Below are 15367 nucleotides of genomic sequence, written 5' to 3' on the forward strand. Positions count from 1 at the left end.
CGGCAAAAATGAAACCTAAATTTTCTTTGATGAAGACAGATTTTAAAAAAAAACAAAACAACAAACTTCTGCCAAGTGTAAAAGAGCATCCCAGCTGCTGTGAAGGGAGCAAGACTTCAAGTTAGGGAATGAGACATCGCCAGTGGCACTGAAAACTTAGAAGCCCCTTGTGCCTCCAACACAGGTCTAAAACCTCTTATTCAGCCATGAGGCAGAGTCTTTAAATTGGCCAGGCCTGGAGGGAGGGGGTAAACCTGTGCAGCTGCCCAGGGTGCAAGCACCACCATGGGAGACCTACAAATACGTGTGTTGCAATAGGAAGGGAGCAAAACACTCACAGGCCCTGTTCTTCATTCTGGTTTCCTTAATTTATAGGGAGCCAATGCAGCAACTCCCTCCCCCCCAACATATGCATATTAGCTTTATTTTCCTTGGGCCCCTCATTGATCACAGTGGCAATTCAATAGCAGAGATCAAGCGTCGATTAGCACTGGGGCATGCAGCCATGGTGAGCTTGGACCAAATATGGAAGTGCAAGGATGTCTCAGTCACCATCAAACAGACTGATTACTGCCATTGTGTTCCCAATTGCGACATATGGCTGCGAGACATGGACACTCAAGAAAGCAGAAAGAAGAAAAATCGACGCCTTCAAGCTGGGGTGTTGGAGAAGATTTCCACAAATCCCATGGACAGTTAGGATCACTAACCGCGATAAATATGTTTGTTGCTTGATCATATAAACCCAGAGTTGTCCCTGGAAGGCAAGATTACCAGACAGAAACTGACCTATTTTGGACATGTGATGAGGGCAAATTCACTAGAAAAGGAGGTGCTACTCGGAATGGGCAGTGGTAAAAGGAAGCAGGGGAGACCAAAGGCCTGTTGGCTGGATACCATCAAGAATGAGACGGGAATGATCATCAAGCAATTGAAAGAAACTGTGGAAAACAAGGAAGAACGGTGAGGACCGGCCTACCAAGTATCCAAGGGTCGGACATGACTGAATGGATAGTAGTACAGTACTCCACCGAAATTCATGAGGGTTCCGTTCCAGGACCCCGGTGGATTTTGAAAAACCGTGAATGCGTTTTTTGGGCAGCTGGGGAGACAGGAGAGGGCAGCTGGAGCGCCGGCGGGTGAAGGAAATCACTCACGGTCTGCTCCGACCGTCTCTTACTGTAATAGAGTCAGGCTACCCAATCAGGAGCTGCTTTGACACGCAGCTCCTGATTGGTGTAGCCCGACTTTACTACAGGAAGAGGCGGTCAGAGCAGACTGCGAATGACTGGGTCCGCGATTCGCAAACAGTGAATTCGCGGGGGAACACTATGTCCCATATATGGCCATTCAGTTGAGGACGGGCTGGGGAGGGCTTCGACGGCTGGGACGGTTTAGATGGGCTGGAGTGAGTTTTGATGGAGACTTCATCTACTAAATGCTAACGCGTCCATAAAATATAAATGGACGCGTTAGCATTTAGCGCGCCTTAGTAAAAGAAGGGGTATGTGCATATCAATCCAAAATTTAAAAAAATATACAAAAAAACTTCAGCCAACGGCTCTGCAAGAATCAGTAAAAGCATGAAAGAAAAAAAAAAAATGTACTACAGAAAGAGAAAGAAAGAATAAAAAATCAAAACCGGGTTACCTCATGGAAATTGGAAAAAAAAAAAAAAAATATCACACACCTCCATATATGTTTAGGAAATCCAAAAAATATCTTTACATTGACCTGCCAGGTACAATCAAAGAAATATGTATCTGCTTAATGCTCTTATTCCTCTCAGCACCGACCACTGAAAAAATAAGCCACCCAGATGGTAATGGAGGACGCAGATGTACCATATAGTGCTGTCCAAATTACACTCCTGTGCCCTACAGTGCGACCACAATCCTGGCCCCATTCAAAGCCAACTTCTTTTCAGTTCCAAAATTTGAAGTTGGTTTTGTACTCTATCCTCAGCAGCTTGGCCCGCAATGCTCTCATTGAAAAAGAACAAAATTCTTTAGGGCGGGGAGGGGGGGGAGGCATGCCGCTCTTTCTCTGGGCTTTTAATTGGCTGGCAGTTCACAGAGGTCAGGAGCAGCTCGGCAGAGGTCACCGCCTGGGAAACAAAGGCCAGCTAATGTCACATGACCTCACCAATGGGACTGCAGCTGTGAACAGATTCTGGGCCTCGCTAATGTTTTCCAGACACTTTCCCTACCACAAGTCACACTCTGGAAAAACTCTCATTTTATGCCCGCTGCTCACATGCTCCGAGTATGCAGCAAGAAAAAGCAGGTTAAAGAGAGAAAAACAGCAAGTTTTGCACAGCAGTGGGTAAGCTGGGCCATGGCTGCTAAAGTAAACATCATTCCCCCACCCCAAAAAAAAAAAAATCCACCATAAGAGCACTGCATTACTCAACCAAAGCCCAGCATTTCAGGTATGAACCAAAAATTGTTTCTGTAAAATCTGTCAGGTTATTAAAAGGACCAAGAAATGCTTTCATCCTCTACCCCCCGCATTTACACAGATCACCTTTCACCCCAAGATCTCGCCGACGGGGACAGCAGTGCCCATGCTTCTTCTGTAACTTGCATGCTGGAACGAGCAATGCTGCAGCCGAGTTCACCAAAGTCACTAAAGGGGACACCGAGTACTATATTTTCACGCACATAACACATGCGTTACACATGTTTTTACAAACCGTGCGCATCCCTTGCACACTATCATCTTAATTCCATATACAGTACTCAAAATTGCACATGCAACTTAATTTCTTAATCCAATTAGCACTGATAATTGGTCTCTAACAAGCATTGAAGCTAATTAGAATTACACTATTCTATCCTGAAAAGGAGGCGGGGCCATGCGCACGTCAGTGGTAGTTCTAGGATTTGCAGGGTTCAGCTGCTGTAAATCCTCAGACCCAAAATCGAAGTCATGGACCCTGACATTAAGGGCTCCTTTTACTAAGGCGCGCTAGTGTTTTTAGCGCATGCAGGAAATTACCACACGCTACGCTTCTAGAACACCAGCTCAATGCTGGCGTTAAGGGTCTAGCATGCACGGCAATGTAGCGCGCACTATTCCGCGTGTTAAAGCCCTAGCGCACCTTAGTAAAAGGAGCCCTAAAGTGCCACTCTATAAATGGCATCCAATTTGGAACACCGTTTATAGCAGTCTCTCGCAAACTTTGCGAAATCGTGGCACACTAAACAGGGTGCCCACAGCTGCGGCATCCGGAAGAGCGAGGACATTGACATCCGTGTATGCACGAAGGCCCTCCAGAAGGGGCCCTGAGCTGCCAGTCAGGGTGGGGGGGGGGGTGCTGGAAGAGAAGAGGCGTCGGCACCAGCGGACTGCCAACAGGGTGTGCCTCTCAACGTGAGAGGCACATCCTGTAGGCAGTCACAGCTGGCGCCGACGCCTCTTCTCTTCCCCAGCATCTCGCGGCACTTAAGAGGGAAATTCTATAAATGGTGTCTAGGTTAGGTGCCGCTAGGCGCCCTAGTTGGGGACGCTTAATGACGCCCAACTGAATTCCGCACAAAACTTTAATTGGTTTTAAATTGGTTTACTTGGCATGGTAATTGATCACACCATTAAAAACCAATTAAAAAAATTTATTTTAATATAAGTTTTGCGCAGAATACTGCGCAGCACCTAATGATGCCTACCTGAAAAGTAGGCATGGTTAGAGGAAGAGAATAGGGGTGGTGAACCTAGGCATCGCTAGCTAGCTATGTTCGGCACCAGTAAATTCAGCCAGAAAAACTCTAGTCTAATGGCGCCTACCACTAGGAAGCCTAGTGATGCTTAAGGCCGCTTAGGCAACGTTAGTGTAATTCAATAAACCGCGCCAACCAGCGCCTACAAGTTAGGTGCCTTTAACAGAATTAGGCCCTTAATACACATTATTTTTGGCACAATTTTGGGCATCATTTACCAAATTGAGTCCTATATACGTGGCCATGCTATACCGGTGTACTTTTAGTAAGATATGCTAAATGCAAAATTAGCACATTTGAGGGGGATTTTTTTGTTTTGTTTTTTTGGGAGGGGGTTTCTTCCAGGTTTTGCGCAGTAATGCTGCCTGCCAACAACCTAAAAAGAAAAGCCCTCAAAAACAAACCCCCACATTTTATATACTGCAACCAAAGTTGCGTGCACATTGCTGATTTGCACGTCCAACTGGATTAACTGGCACTGATAACTGCCCAATTAACAAGCAATTATTAGCACCAATTAGCATTTACGCACACAATCTTAGCGTAATTTTACAATGGAGTGTGTACATTCTACTGCACGGATCTCAAAATGGGGGCATGGCCAGGGCAGGGGCGGATGACCATGGGCAGGCGTAAAAGGCGCACTGTTGTAGAATACGCCCAATCCATGCGCAGTTTAGGTGCTAGCATTTATGCCTGGTCTTCACTGGCATAAATAGCCGCACCCAAAATGTTAGTCATGCGGACAGGTGCTACACATATAGCACAGTTACTTACCGTAACAGGTGTTATCCAGGGACAGCAGACAGATATTCTTAACGCATGGGTGACGTCACCGACGGAGCCCCGGTACGGACACTTTTAACTAGAAAGTTCTAGTTGGCCGCACCGCGCATGCGCGAGTGCCTTCCCGCCCGACGGAGGAGAGCGTGGTCCCCAGTTAAGATAAGCCAGCTAAGAAGCCAACCCGGGGAGGTGGGTGGGTCGTAAGAATATCTGCCTGCTGTCCCTGGATAACACCTGTTACGGTAAGTAACTGTGCTTTATCCCAGGACAAGCAGGCAGCATATTCTTAACGCATGGGTGACCTCCAAGCTAACGGAGAAGGAGGAGGGATGGTTGGCCATTAGGAAAATAAATGTTGTAACACAGATTGGCCGAAGTGTCCATCCCGTCTGGAGAAGGCATCCAGACAATAGTGAGTAGTGAACGTGTGAACTGAGGACCAAGTGGCAGCCTTGCAGATTTCCTCGATGGGCGTGTAATGGAGGAAAGCCACAGAAGCAGCCATAGCTCTGACCCTGTGGGCCGTGACAGCACCTTCCAGTGAGAGACCGGCCCGAGCATAACAGAACGCAATGCAGGCAGCAAGCCAGTTAGAAAGCATCCGTTTAGAAACAGGGTGCTCCAGACGGTTAGGGTCAAAGGACAAAAAGAGCTGAGGTGAAGAGCGGTGAGCCCTGGTACGGTCCAGGTAGTATGCAAGGGCCCGCTTACAGTCTAGCGTGTGTAACGCCTGTTCCCCAGGATGAGCATGGGGTTTAGGGAAAAAGACAGGCAATACAATGGACTGGTTGAGGTGGAAGTCCGAGACTACCTTGGGAAGGAATTTAGGGTGGGTACGCAGAACCACCTTGTCATGGTGAAAAATAGTAAAAGGTGGGTCGTCAACCAGTGCGTGCAGTTCGCTAACCCTCCTGGTAGAGGTGATGGCTATAAGGAAAAGCACCTTCCACGTCAGAAATTTGAGTGTAGTGGCAAGAGGCTCAAAAGGAGGTTTCATGAGGGCGGATAAAACCACATTCAGGTCCCAGACGACTGGAGGAGGCTTTAGAGGTGATTTGACATTGAAGAGGCCTCTCATGAACCGGGAAACCAGTGGATGAGCCGTGAGAGGTTTTCCGAGGATAGGCTTATGAAACGCAGTGATGGCACTGAGGTGGACTCTGATGGAGGTAGACTTGAGGGCAGCGTCGGACAGAGAGAGCAAATAGTCCAGTACAGTTTCCACCGCCAACGAGGTGGGGTCGTGGTGATGCAGGAGACACCAAGAGGAGAACCTGGTCCACTTCTGATGGTAACATTGGAGGGTGACCGGTTTCCTGGAGGCATCCAAAATGTGACGGACAGGCTGAGACAGATTCTCTGGAGAGGTCAGCCAGAGAGAAACCAAGCTGTCAGGTGGAGCGATGACAGATTGGGATGTAGTAGAGACTGATGCTGCTGCGTAAGTAGAGTAGGAAACACAGGAAGAGGAATGGGCTCCCTGGAGCTGAGCTGGAGCAGGAGGGAGAACCAGTGTTGGCGAGGCCACCGAGGAGCGATGAGAATCATGGTGGCTCGGTCCCTGCGGAGTTTGAACAGCGTCCGCAACATCAGAGGCAGTGGAGGAAAGGCATAGAGGAACCGATCCGTCCAGTCGAGCAGGAATGCATCTGGGGTCAGACGATGAGGAGAGGAGAGTCTGGAGCAGAACTGGGGCAGCTAATGGTTGTGAGGAGCTGCAAAGAGGTCCACCTGAGGAGTGCCCCAGAGAGCAAAGATGGAGTGGAGTGTGGGAGGATCCAAGGTCCACTCGTGAGGTTGAAGGATGCGGCTGAGATTGTCGGCCAGGGAGTTCTGTTCGCCCTGGATATAGACGGCCTTGAGGAAGAGACTGCGGGCCGTGGCCCAGGTCCAGATGCGGATGGCCTCCTGACAGAAGAGGGGAGATCCGGTGCCGCCTTGCTTGTTTATGTAGTACATGGCGACTTGGTTGTCTGTGCACAGGAGAAGAACCTGAGGGTAGAGAAGGTGCTGGAAGGCCTTGAGAGCATAGAACATGGCTCTGAGTTCCAGGAAATTGATGTGATGTTGACGCTCCTGAGGGGTCCAGAGACCCTGGGTGCGAAGATCTCCCAGGTGAGCTCCCCACGCATAGGGGGAGGCATCCGTGGTGATGATCATGGAGTGAGGGGGCAGATGAAAGAGTAGACCCCTGGAAAGATTTGAGGAGTTCAACCAGCATTGAAGAGATTGCTGAAGAGACGATGTCACAGAGATGGGATGAGAAAGAGGATCCGTGGTCTGTGACCATTGGTTGGCCAGAGTCCATTGAGGTGTCCTGAGGTGGAGTCGTGCCAGAGGAAGCACATGGACTGTCAAGGCCATGTGGCCCAGGAGGACCATCATTTGCCGAGCAGGAATAGAGCGACAAAGGAGCACCTGACGGCAGAGATGGAGCAGGGTCCGTTGGTGGTCTGAGGGGAGAAACGCCCTCATCAGAGTGGTGTCGCGGACGGCTCCAATGAATTGAAGTCGCTGTGTGGGAAGGAGATGCGACTTGGGGTAGTTGATCTCGAACCCCAGGAGTTGGAGGAAAGAGATGGTATGTTGAGTGGCTCGTAGCACAAGCGGAGACGTAGGAGCTTTCACCAACCAATCGTCCAAGTATGGGAACACCTGGAGGTCGTGAGACCTGAGGAAGGCCGCCACCACAATAAGGCACTTGGTGAACACCCTGGGCGATAATGCGAGGCCAAAGGGTAGCACTTTGTACTGATAGTGGCGGTGCTGTACCTGAAATCGGAGGTAGCGACGTGAAGTCAGATGGATTAGAATGTGAGTGTAGGCCTCTTTGAGGTCTAGGGAACATAGCCAGTCGTGATGAGAGAGAAGAGGGTAAAGCGTGGCAAGGGAGAGCATCCTGAACTTTTCCTTGACCAGACACTTGTTGAGGTTCCGAAGATCGAGGATGGGACGGAGGTCTCCGGTCTTCTTGGGAACCAGGAAGTAGCGGGAGTAGAATCCCTGACCCCTTTGGTCTGGGGGTACCTCTTCGATGGCATTGAGAAGAAGAAGGGATTGGACCTCCCTCAGGAGGAGGGGGGATTGAGAGGAGTGAGAAATAGACTCTATGGGAGGATTGTCTGGTGGAAGAGTCTGGAAGTTGAGAGAGTAGCCGTGGCGAATGATGTTGAGGACCCACAGGTCTGATGTAATGACCTCCCAACGGGTGAGGAAGAGTTGAAGGCGTCCTCCTATCGGCTGAGGAAGAGGCAATGATGGCGGGAGACTGGCTATGCCCTGGAGAAAAGAGTCAAAAGGGCTGAGATGGTTTAGACTGCGGGAGAGGCTTGGCAGGTTGGTGAGACTGTGAACGTGCCTGAGTTTGGTGCTGCTGACGAGGCCGGCGAGACTGTTGATGTTGAGGCGGGTTGAGAGGTCTGGCCGAGAACCTGCGTTGGTAGGAAGACTGCTGTTTGAAGGGGCGAGCAGGTGGAGTCTTCTTTTTAGGTTTGATCAGGGTATCCCACCTGGTCTTGTGTGCTGATAGTTTCTGGGTAGTTGAGTCCAGGGACTCCCCGAAGAGTTCATCACCAAGACAAGGTGCGTTAGCCAGGCGGTCTTGGTGATTAATGTCGAGGTCAGAAACTCTCAGCCAGGCCAAACGCCTCATGGCAACAGCCATGGCAGATGCTCGAGAGGTCAGCTCAAAAGAGTCATAAATGGATCGCACCATAAATTTCCGGAGTTGGAGCAAACTGGAGATTTGTTGTTGGAAAACCGGGACCTTACGCTCAGAGATGTACTTTTGTAAGGAGGAGAGTTGTTGCACCAAATGCTTCATATAGAAGGAGAAGTGGAAGGTGTAATTATTAGCCCTGTTGGCAAGCATGGAATTCTGATAAAGGCGCTTGCCAAATTTATCCATTGTTCTGCCCTCTCTGCCAGGAGGGGTGGAGGCATAAACACTGGAGCCCTGGGTTTTCTTTAAGGTGGACTCCACTAGAAGGGATTCATGGGGTAGTTGAGGTTTGTCAAACCCCGGGATAGGAATGACCCTGTATAAACTATCCAGTTTTCGAGGGGCACCCGGTACCGTGAGAGGGTTTTCCCAGTTTTTGTAAAAAGTTTCCCGTAAGATGTCATGGAAGGGTAACTTTAAAAATTCTTTGGGAGGTTGTTCGAAGTCCAGGGCGTCAAGGAAAGCCTGGGACTTCTTAGAGTCGGATTCCAAAGGGATAGACAGAGCCGCCGACATTTCCTTTAGAAATTTTGTGAATGAGGACCGTTCAGGTTTGGAACTGGTATCGACCATCGATGGTTCCTTGTCCGTCGAGGAAGCCTGATCATCGGTACCGGGTGGGGATTCTTCCCATAAGTCCGGGTCCCTGACGTCGGTGTGCGCAGGATGGGACGGTGGTGCAGACGGCTCAGTGTGGCGAGTCTTAGAGAGAGATTTGCCAGAGCGCATCGAGACGGTACCGGGGGAGGAAGACCGATGCCGGTCCTGGTCTTGGGGGGACTGGTGTTGGTCTCGATGTCGGGGAGGGTCAGCATCAGAGCGTTTTTGCACTGGAGGATTAAGTGGTTCAGCCGCGAGTACCGGCATGGAGGTGTTCAACGGTACCGATGGTGTCGACACCGGTGGTATGGTGCGAGGCTCGGGCCGGTCTGGTACCGGAAGGAGTGGGGCCAAAATTGCGGGCAACAAGTGTTGAAGTTGTTGTTGTAGTTGCTCCTGCAATTGGCTTTGGAGTATGGCCGCAATGCGGTCGTCCAGAGGGGGCACCGGTACCGCTTTTTTCTTTTTCGGTACCATAGGTGCTGCTCCATGCCCCGGCGATGAGGATGCCGATGACGAGGCACTCACCGAAATCGGGGCGGAGCGTTTGCGGGGTCGGCGTGATGCCGGGAGTACCGGCGTCGCCGGTGTGGCAGGAGGGCGCTCAAGGGAAGTGGAAGGCTTCTTAGCCGGCTTACCTGGTGCCAGCGACCCCGAGGAAGGATCAGGCGTCGTCGAAGTAGTCGGTGCCGACTTTTGCGGCGCCGATGACGGTGCGGCCGATTCCATGGCAGATCCAGTACCGAAAAGGATATTCTGTTGGATCTGTCTATTTTTTAAAGTACGTTTTTTAAGAGTAGCACAGCGGGTGCAGGTGTCGATGCTCTGGACCCAGGCACTGTAGGCACCAATTGTGCGGGTCAGTGAGAGATATCAGGCGTGCACACCGCTGGCACTTCTTAAAGCCCGGCTGAGGGGGCATGAAGGGAAACACGTCCTCCGCAAAATCAAAACCGGAGGCCTGTATGGTGGCAACAGGCCCCGCCGGGGCCGGCCCGAAAAATAAAGAAAAAGCAAAGTTTTTTGTTTTTTTTTTTTGCAAGTGGAACGGAAAAGAAACCCGAAGGAAAAAGAAGAAAAAAGGAAGACAATTTCGCGAGCGGGAAGGCAAAATCAGATATTTCAACAGCCGTTGAAAACACATGCGTCTTCTTCGCTCCGCGGAAACGAAGAAACTGGGGACCACGCTCTCCTCCGTCGGGCGGGAAGGCACTCGCGCATGCGCGGTGCGGCCAACTAGAACTTTCTAGTTAAAAATGTCCGTACCGGGGCTCCGTCGGTGACGTCACCCATGCGTTAAGAATATGCTGCCTGCTTGTCCTGGGATAATCTATAAATTGCTCCTAACTCCAAAGGCAGTTTTAGGATAGCGCTAAGCATAGATTTTATTTGGCGCCAATATTTTTAGGCTACAACATAATCCCATTCTCGAGCATTGATATGTAATCCAAGTTTTCAACAATGTAATGCCCTGTTTATGCGGGATCCTCAGATTGCCACTGGTGTAGCATAACACCTCGCGGCTGCAATCCTCATTAGTTCCACATTAATAACTGGCAATTAACTTTTCCTCTTATTACTTCTCTTAATTGTTCATTTTAAAGAATTCATTTAAATATTCAGACTTATAGAATTCATTAAATGTCCCCCCCGTGTCAGCATCAGATCTTGCAACACAAGCTAAGTCTGAACACCTGAATTTAATCACCTCTCTTGTTCCAATTTCCAGATCATTTATAAATAAGTTAAAACAGCACCGGTCCCAGAACAGGTCCCTGTGGCACTCCACTATTTACCCTCCTCCATTGAGAAAAATGGCCATTCAACCCTACCCTCTGTTTTCTGTCCAATAACCAATTCCTAACCCACAACTAAACATGGCCTCCTATCTTGTGACTCTAATTTTCTAATTTTGTCAAAAGCTTTCTGAAAATCTAGATACACTACATTGACAAGCTCACCTTTAGCCACATGTTTATTCATACCTTCAAAAAGTCAAGCAAATTAGTGAGGCAAGTTCTCCCTTGGCTGAACCCATGCTAACTCTGTCCCATTAAATCATGTTTGTCTACGTGGCCCACAATTTTATTTTTTATAATTGTTTCCACTATTTTGCCCAGCACCGGCTGCAAATGTGGCTACTAATTATCTGCAAATGAGGCTACTAATTATCCTTTTTAAAGCAAAGATCAGGACTACACTTATGTACCTTTCCAAAGCTGTGAATACTGTTTTTATCGCTGTATCCTCATCTCCAGCTGACACAGGACATAACACCTGACTGGGGTTCAAGCAAAGCACCAGGCCGGTTCAGTCATTCGGTTCTAAGCAGGATACTCCTACACTAGAACAGTAGTAAGAGTAGCTATAGACCTTCCAACAGAGAGTGAGCAAAGCAGATATGGGAGGGAAAATAAGTTCAGCCCAAGCCAGTTTTGCACTTTACCTCCACATATGTCCTTTGCCAGGCCTCCAGTATAGCTGCAGCTTTGTCTTCATTCCAGTTGATATGGGAAACATAATCATAATCCTTGAAGTGCTCAAACATTTGCTTGGGGGTCATGAGCTGAAACATGGTCTGTAAAGCCTGGGCACTGTAAAAGAAGCATCATAGGGAAAAAATTAGGACATACAAAAACCATTAACTGGGCATTATTTAAGCATCTTGCTCAAAGAGTTCTTATGGGAGAGTTTGTGCACTTTTCCCTAAACATGTTATCTCCACTTCTCGCCTGTATGCAGCCAGACATTCATACACTTATTCTCAAGTTAAATACCAGAGCCCCAAGCAGGAGACAGCCAGCTGTGCTTGAGTGGCTTCATGACTCTTCACCGTTCCAGGAGTCCAGAGGATCTTACAGGGGGGCAGAACCTCCATTACTAGGGTGACAGCTGCTAACCTGAGCCTTGTTTTTTTTGGGTTTAGAAACAGAGGCAGAGGGAGTATGCTACATGAGCAGCCCAGACTTGCAGGGCTACAGATATTAAACATGTAGCCTATTTTCTCCTGTGTTTAGGAAAGGCGATAGGTTGAGAAACAAACACATGAAGCACAGGCACTCAGACCTCGACATGCGCAGCTGGCGTGCAAAGGATCGCCAGGCTCTCCTCAGACAAGAATTAGCAGACCGAGCTCTTTGACATTCAACAGGAATCCATGCAGCACACAAAGGGCAATTACTGTTTGTCAGAAAATGTCTGTGTTCTCCCTATGCCGCTCAGATAATTGTACTTTTACTTTAGATGATCTGCAGGCAGCCCCCTGTCACTTATGTTATACCTCTTGTATTTGTGGCTACAGATCACCACATCCCTAGGCCTTCCTCTAAGGGCTTAATTCATGAAAGATTCTCCAAATTCTGCGCCTAAGGCAGGGGTGTCAAAGTCCCTCCTTGAGGGCCGCAATCCAGTTGGGTTTTCAGGATTTCCCCAAGGAATATGCATGAGATCTATTAGCATACAATGAAAGCAGTGCATGAAATGCATATTCATTGGGGAAATCCTGAAAACCCGACTGGATTTTGGCCCTTGAGGAGGGACTTTGACACCCCTGGCCTAAGGGAAGAAATCCTTTATCAAATGAGACCCTATATCTATTCCACTTTTACACCGTACACTTTAAATGTGGCATGAAGTCACGGGCCCAGGAATGTTTCAGCAACAGACCTCTTTGCTAGCTCCACCAAAGGGAGTGAAATAGTATTTCCAGCAAAACGATTCCACAAGCCTAGCAAGAGAAAGTAGAGATCATGGGGGCAGGAGATGTTTGTCAAACGTACGAAAACGCCATGCCAAGCCTGACCAAGCTTCTTCGAGCCCCGTACAGAAGGTGCAGTAGAGGTTGGACCAACAGCCAAACGCCTCATGAAGACCTCTCCATGAGCCAGCAGTTCACAGTTACAAGCCTACCTGATTAGTCTTCCACTGCTGTTCTTCACCGTGCCTCCGACAATCAGCTCCTCCTGCCAGTGCATGTACTTCCTGGACAATCCGTAGCATCCACCACTTAAAACAAGGGCTACGTCGAGAGGCTGGAAGCACAAGATACAGTGTGACTTTTGGCTCACCCCAGAGGGGAGACATTTGAGAAAACAGTTTACACACCTTCCAAACAAGGATTTTAAAAAGCTTTCATTACTTCCTAACTGCTGCATGACGAAGGGGGAGCCAGTTATCAATGTGGGTTACCGTTAGGATGGGTTATTTTATCACTAACTCATGCCATTTCAGAATGGATCCCATTTTATACAATTGAGATCTGGTTACTTATCAGTGGGATTAAACATGTTTCAAATTTAAGTTTCAGGTTTTATTATTTTTAATATACCGATCATCAACAAATATCTAGCCGGTTTACAACGCTATGATAAAATGAAGAATTAAAATAATGCTTATAAAAGGGGGAAAAGTGAACATTGTAGACGCTTTACAAAGACATACATGAGAGTGGGGATTGAAGAAGAAAGGTGGGGGCAAAGTTACATTGTTAAAGAGGAAAAACAAAACAAAACACCAAAACTAGGGTTAAAAAGAAGAGAGGGAGAGGGATAAAACATTAAGGATTGGGTCGCTTCTTAAAAGTGGTTGGCAGACTTGGCAATAAGAAGTTGAATGGTGACCCACGATAACTTCTCCCACTATAGCTTTGTGAAGACAATTTCTTCAGAGTGATGCCATGCTGAAACATCTGCTTATTCAATGGTAGAAAAACACACTGCACTTTTCATGGAGAATTTTCATAACTTTATTCTGTGACAAAATTCAAAGCCCTTGAAAAACAATTCTATCACGTCCCCTGTAGAGTATACTTTTAAGCATTCAACTCATTAATGCTTAAAAGTATTAATGCTTGTAAAAACCCATGCACATATGGGCAGTAGGTGGGAACAGAGCTCCTGGAACGGGCACACTTACTCCAGTTGAATTTTTGTTGGGGGCTGTGGCTGGGCAGTCAGGATCCGCAGGGTTCAGGCAGGGTCGATCCATATAGCCATGACCAACCTCGGCCTTGTTCAGCATTTCCTCCCAGCTGTCCATTTGATAGTTTATTTTCTTTACCTCCTCCAGGAATTCCAAAGGGTCAAAGTTTGTCCACCGAAAAAGGGGTTTACCTCTGTGAAAGAAATCAGCCAGGAATGAGGGAAAAAACACTCTGATATCCTGGAAGCAGACAGTCACACAGCTGTGCAGTCTGCACAGAAGGATTCAGGATAAACAATCAAACTATGGTTAGAAGAAGATTTCAGAATAAGCGCAGAACAAATATTCTTAACAATGAGCAAAGTTTTTATACGAGAGTAACTTTCAAAGCTGCTAGCATGGATGCAAAGTTTAAGCATAGTTGTTGCCTGTAGTCTTTCCTCCAGTTTTCAGAGTCTGCATGTACATCAGACTTGAAAATTGTCATGGTTATACTGTACTCAAACACCTCTATCAACTTAGGGCATGGTTAAAAAAACCCCAACAACTTCTGAATAAACTACCCACTTCCTCTCCAAGAAGCTACAAGTATTTGTGCACAAAAGAGGAGTGAGACTTGGGTGTGATAGTATGTGATTATCTTAAGGTGGCCAAACATGATGAAAAGGCGACGGCGAAAGCTAGAAGGATGCTAGGGTGCATAAGGAGAGGTAGTAGGACAAAGGAGATATTGAGGCCCCCTATATGAGAGTCTAGTGAGACCTCATTTAGAATATTGTGTACAATTCTGGAGCTGCACTTTCAAAAAGATCTAAACAGGATGGAGTAGATTCAGAGGAAGGCTACTAAAATGGTTGATGGTCTACATCATACGGTGTATGGGGACAGACTTAAAGATCTCAACATGCATACATTGGAGGAAAGGCAGGAGAGGGGAGATATGATAGAGATGTTTAAATACCTACATGGCATAAATACACATGAGGAGAATCTCTTTCAGTTGAAAGGAGACTCCAGAGTGAGAGGGCATAGGATGAAGTTAAGAGGTGATTGGCTGAGGATTAATCTAAGGAAATCCTTTTTTACAGAAAGGGTGGTAGATGTGTGGAATAGTCTCCCAATGGAGGAGACAAAGACTATGTCTGAGTTCAAGAAAGCATGGGACAGGCACATGGGATCTCTTATGGAGAGGAAGAGATAGCAGATGCTGGATGGGCAATTTGGCCTTTATCTGCTTCATGTTTCTAATGTGGAAGGGTGGGTAGTTTTCCTACATAGGTAAAATAATTTATACCCACATAAATCATATTGACCCCCCCCCCCAAAAAAAAAAAAAAACAAAACCCCAAAAAACTATCCTCCTAAGGTTGCTGTCATATCTGCCATCAACTGTGTGTCCCCAGTGTCTGGAGACTGTAGTGCATACACAAGAATCCAGAAGCCATTAGAATCATGAGCTGGGGATTAAACGCGATCTCTCTCATCTCCTGGTGCAAGTGAATTTTGCTTCCTAGAACAGTTTTCCTCAGAGGACGATAAGAGATAGCCTTGCTAAATTATACTCCAACCACATCTATTGCTTTCAAGGAAACAGCAACAAGTTATTGGGGGCGGGGAGAAG

General features: G+C 47.7%; 1 protein-coding gene across 2 annotated transcripts in view; it reads right to left on the reverse strand.

The window, feature by feature from the left end:
- PTCH1 (patched 1) overlaps positions 1-15367 on the reverse strand; it is a 157164-nt gene that overhangs the window by 90062 nt on the left and 51735 nt on the right. For both annotated transcript variants that reach the window (XM_033928140.1, XM_033928131.1), the window contains exons 6-8: positions 13741-13939; positions 12736-12857; positions 11273-11420 (exon numbers count right to left, since the gene is read on the reverse strand). In XM_033928140.1, coding sequence (XP_033784031.1) covers positions 11273-11420; positions 12736-12857; positions 13741-13939 — 469 coding nt within the window. The remainder of the gene's footprint in view (positions 1-11272; positions 11421-12735; positions 12858-13740; positions 13940-15367) is intronic.

This window comes from Geotrypetes seraphini, chromosome 1 (genome assembly GCF_902459505.1).
Source record: "Geotrypetes seraphini chromosome 1, aGeoSer1.1, whole genome shotgun sequence".
NCBI lineage: Eukaryota > Metazoa > Chordata > Amphibia > Gymnophiona > Dermophiidae > Geotrypetes > Geotrypetes seraphini.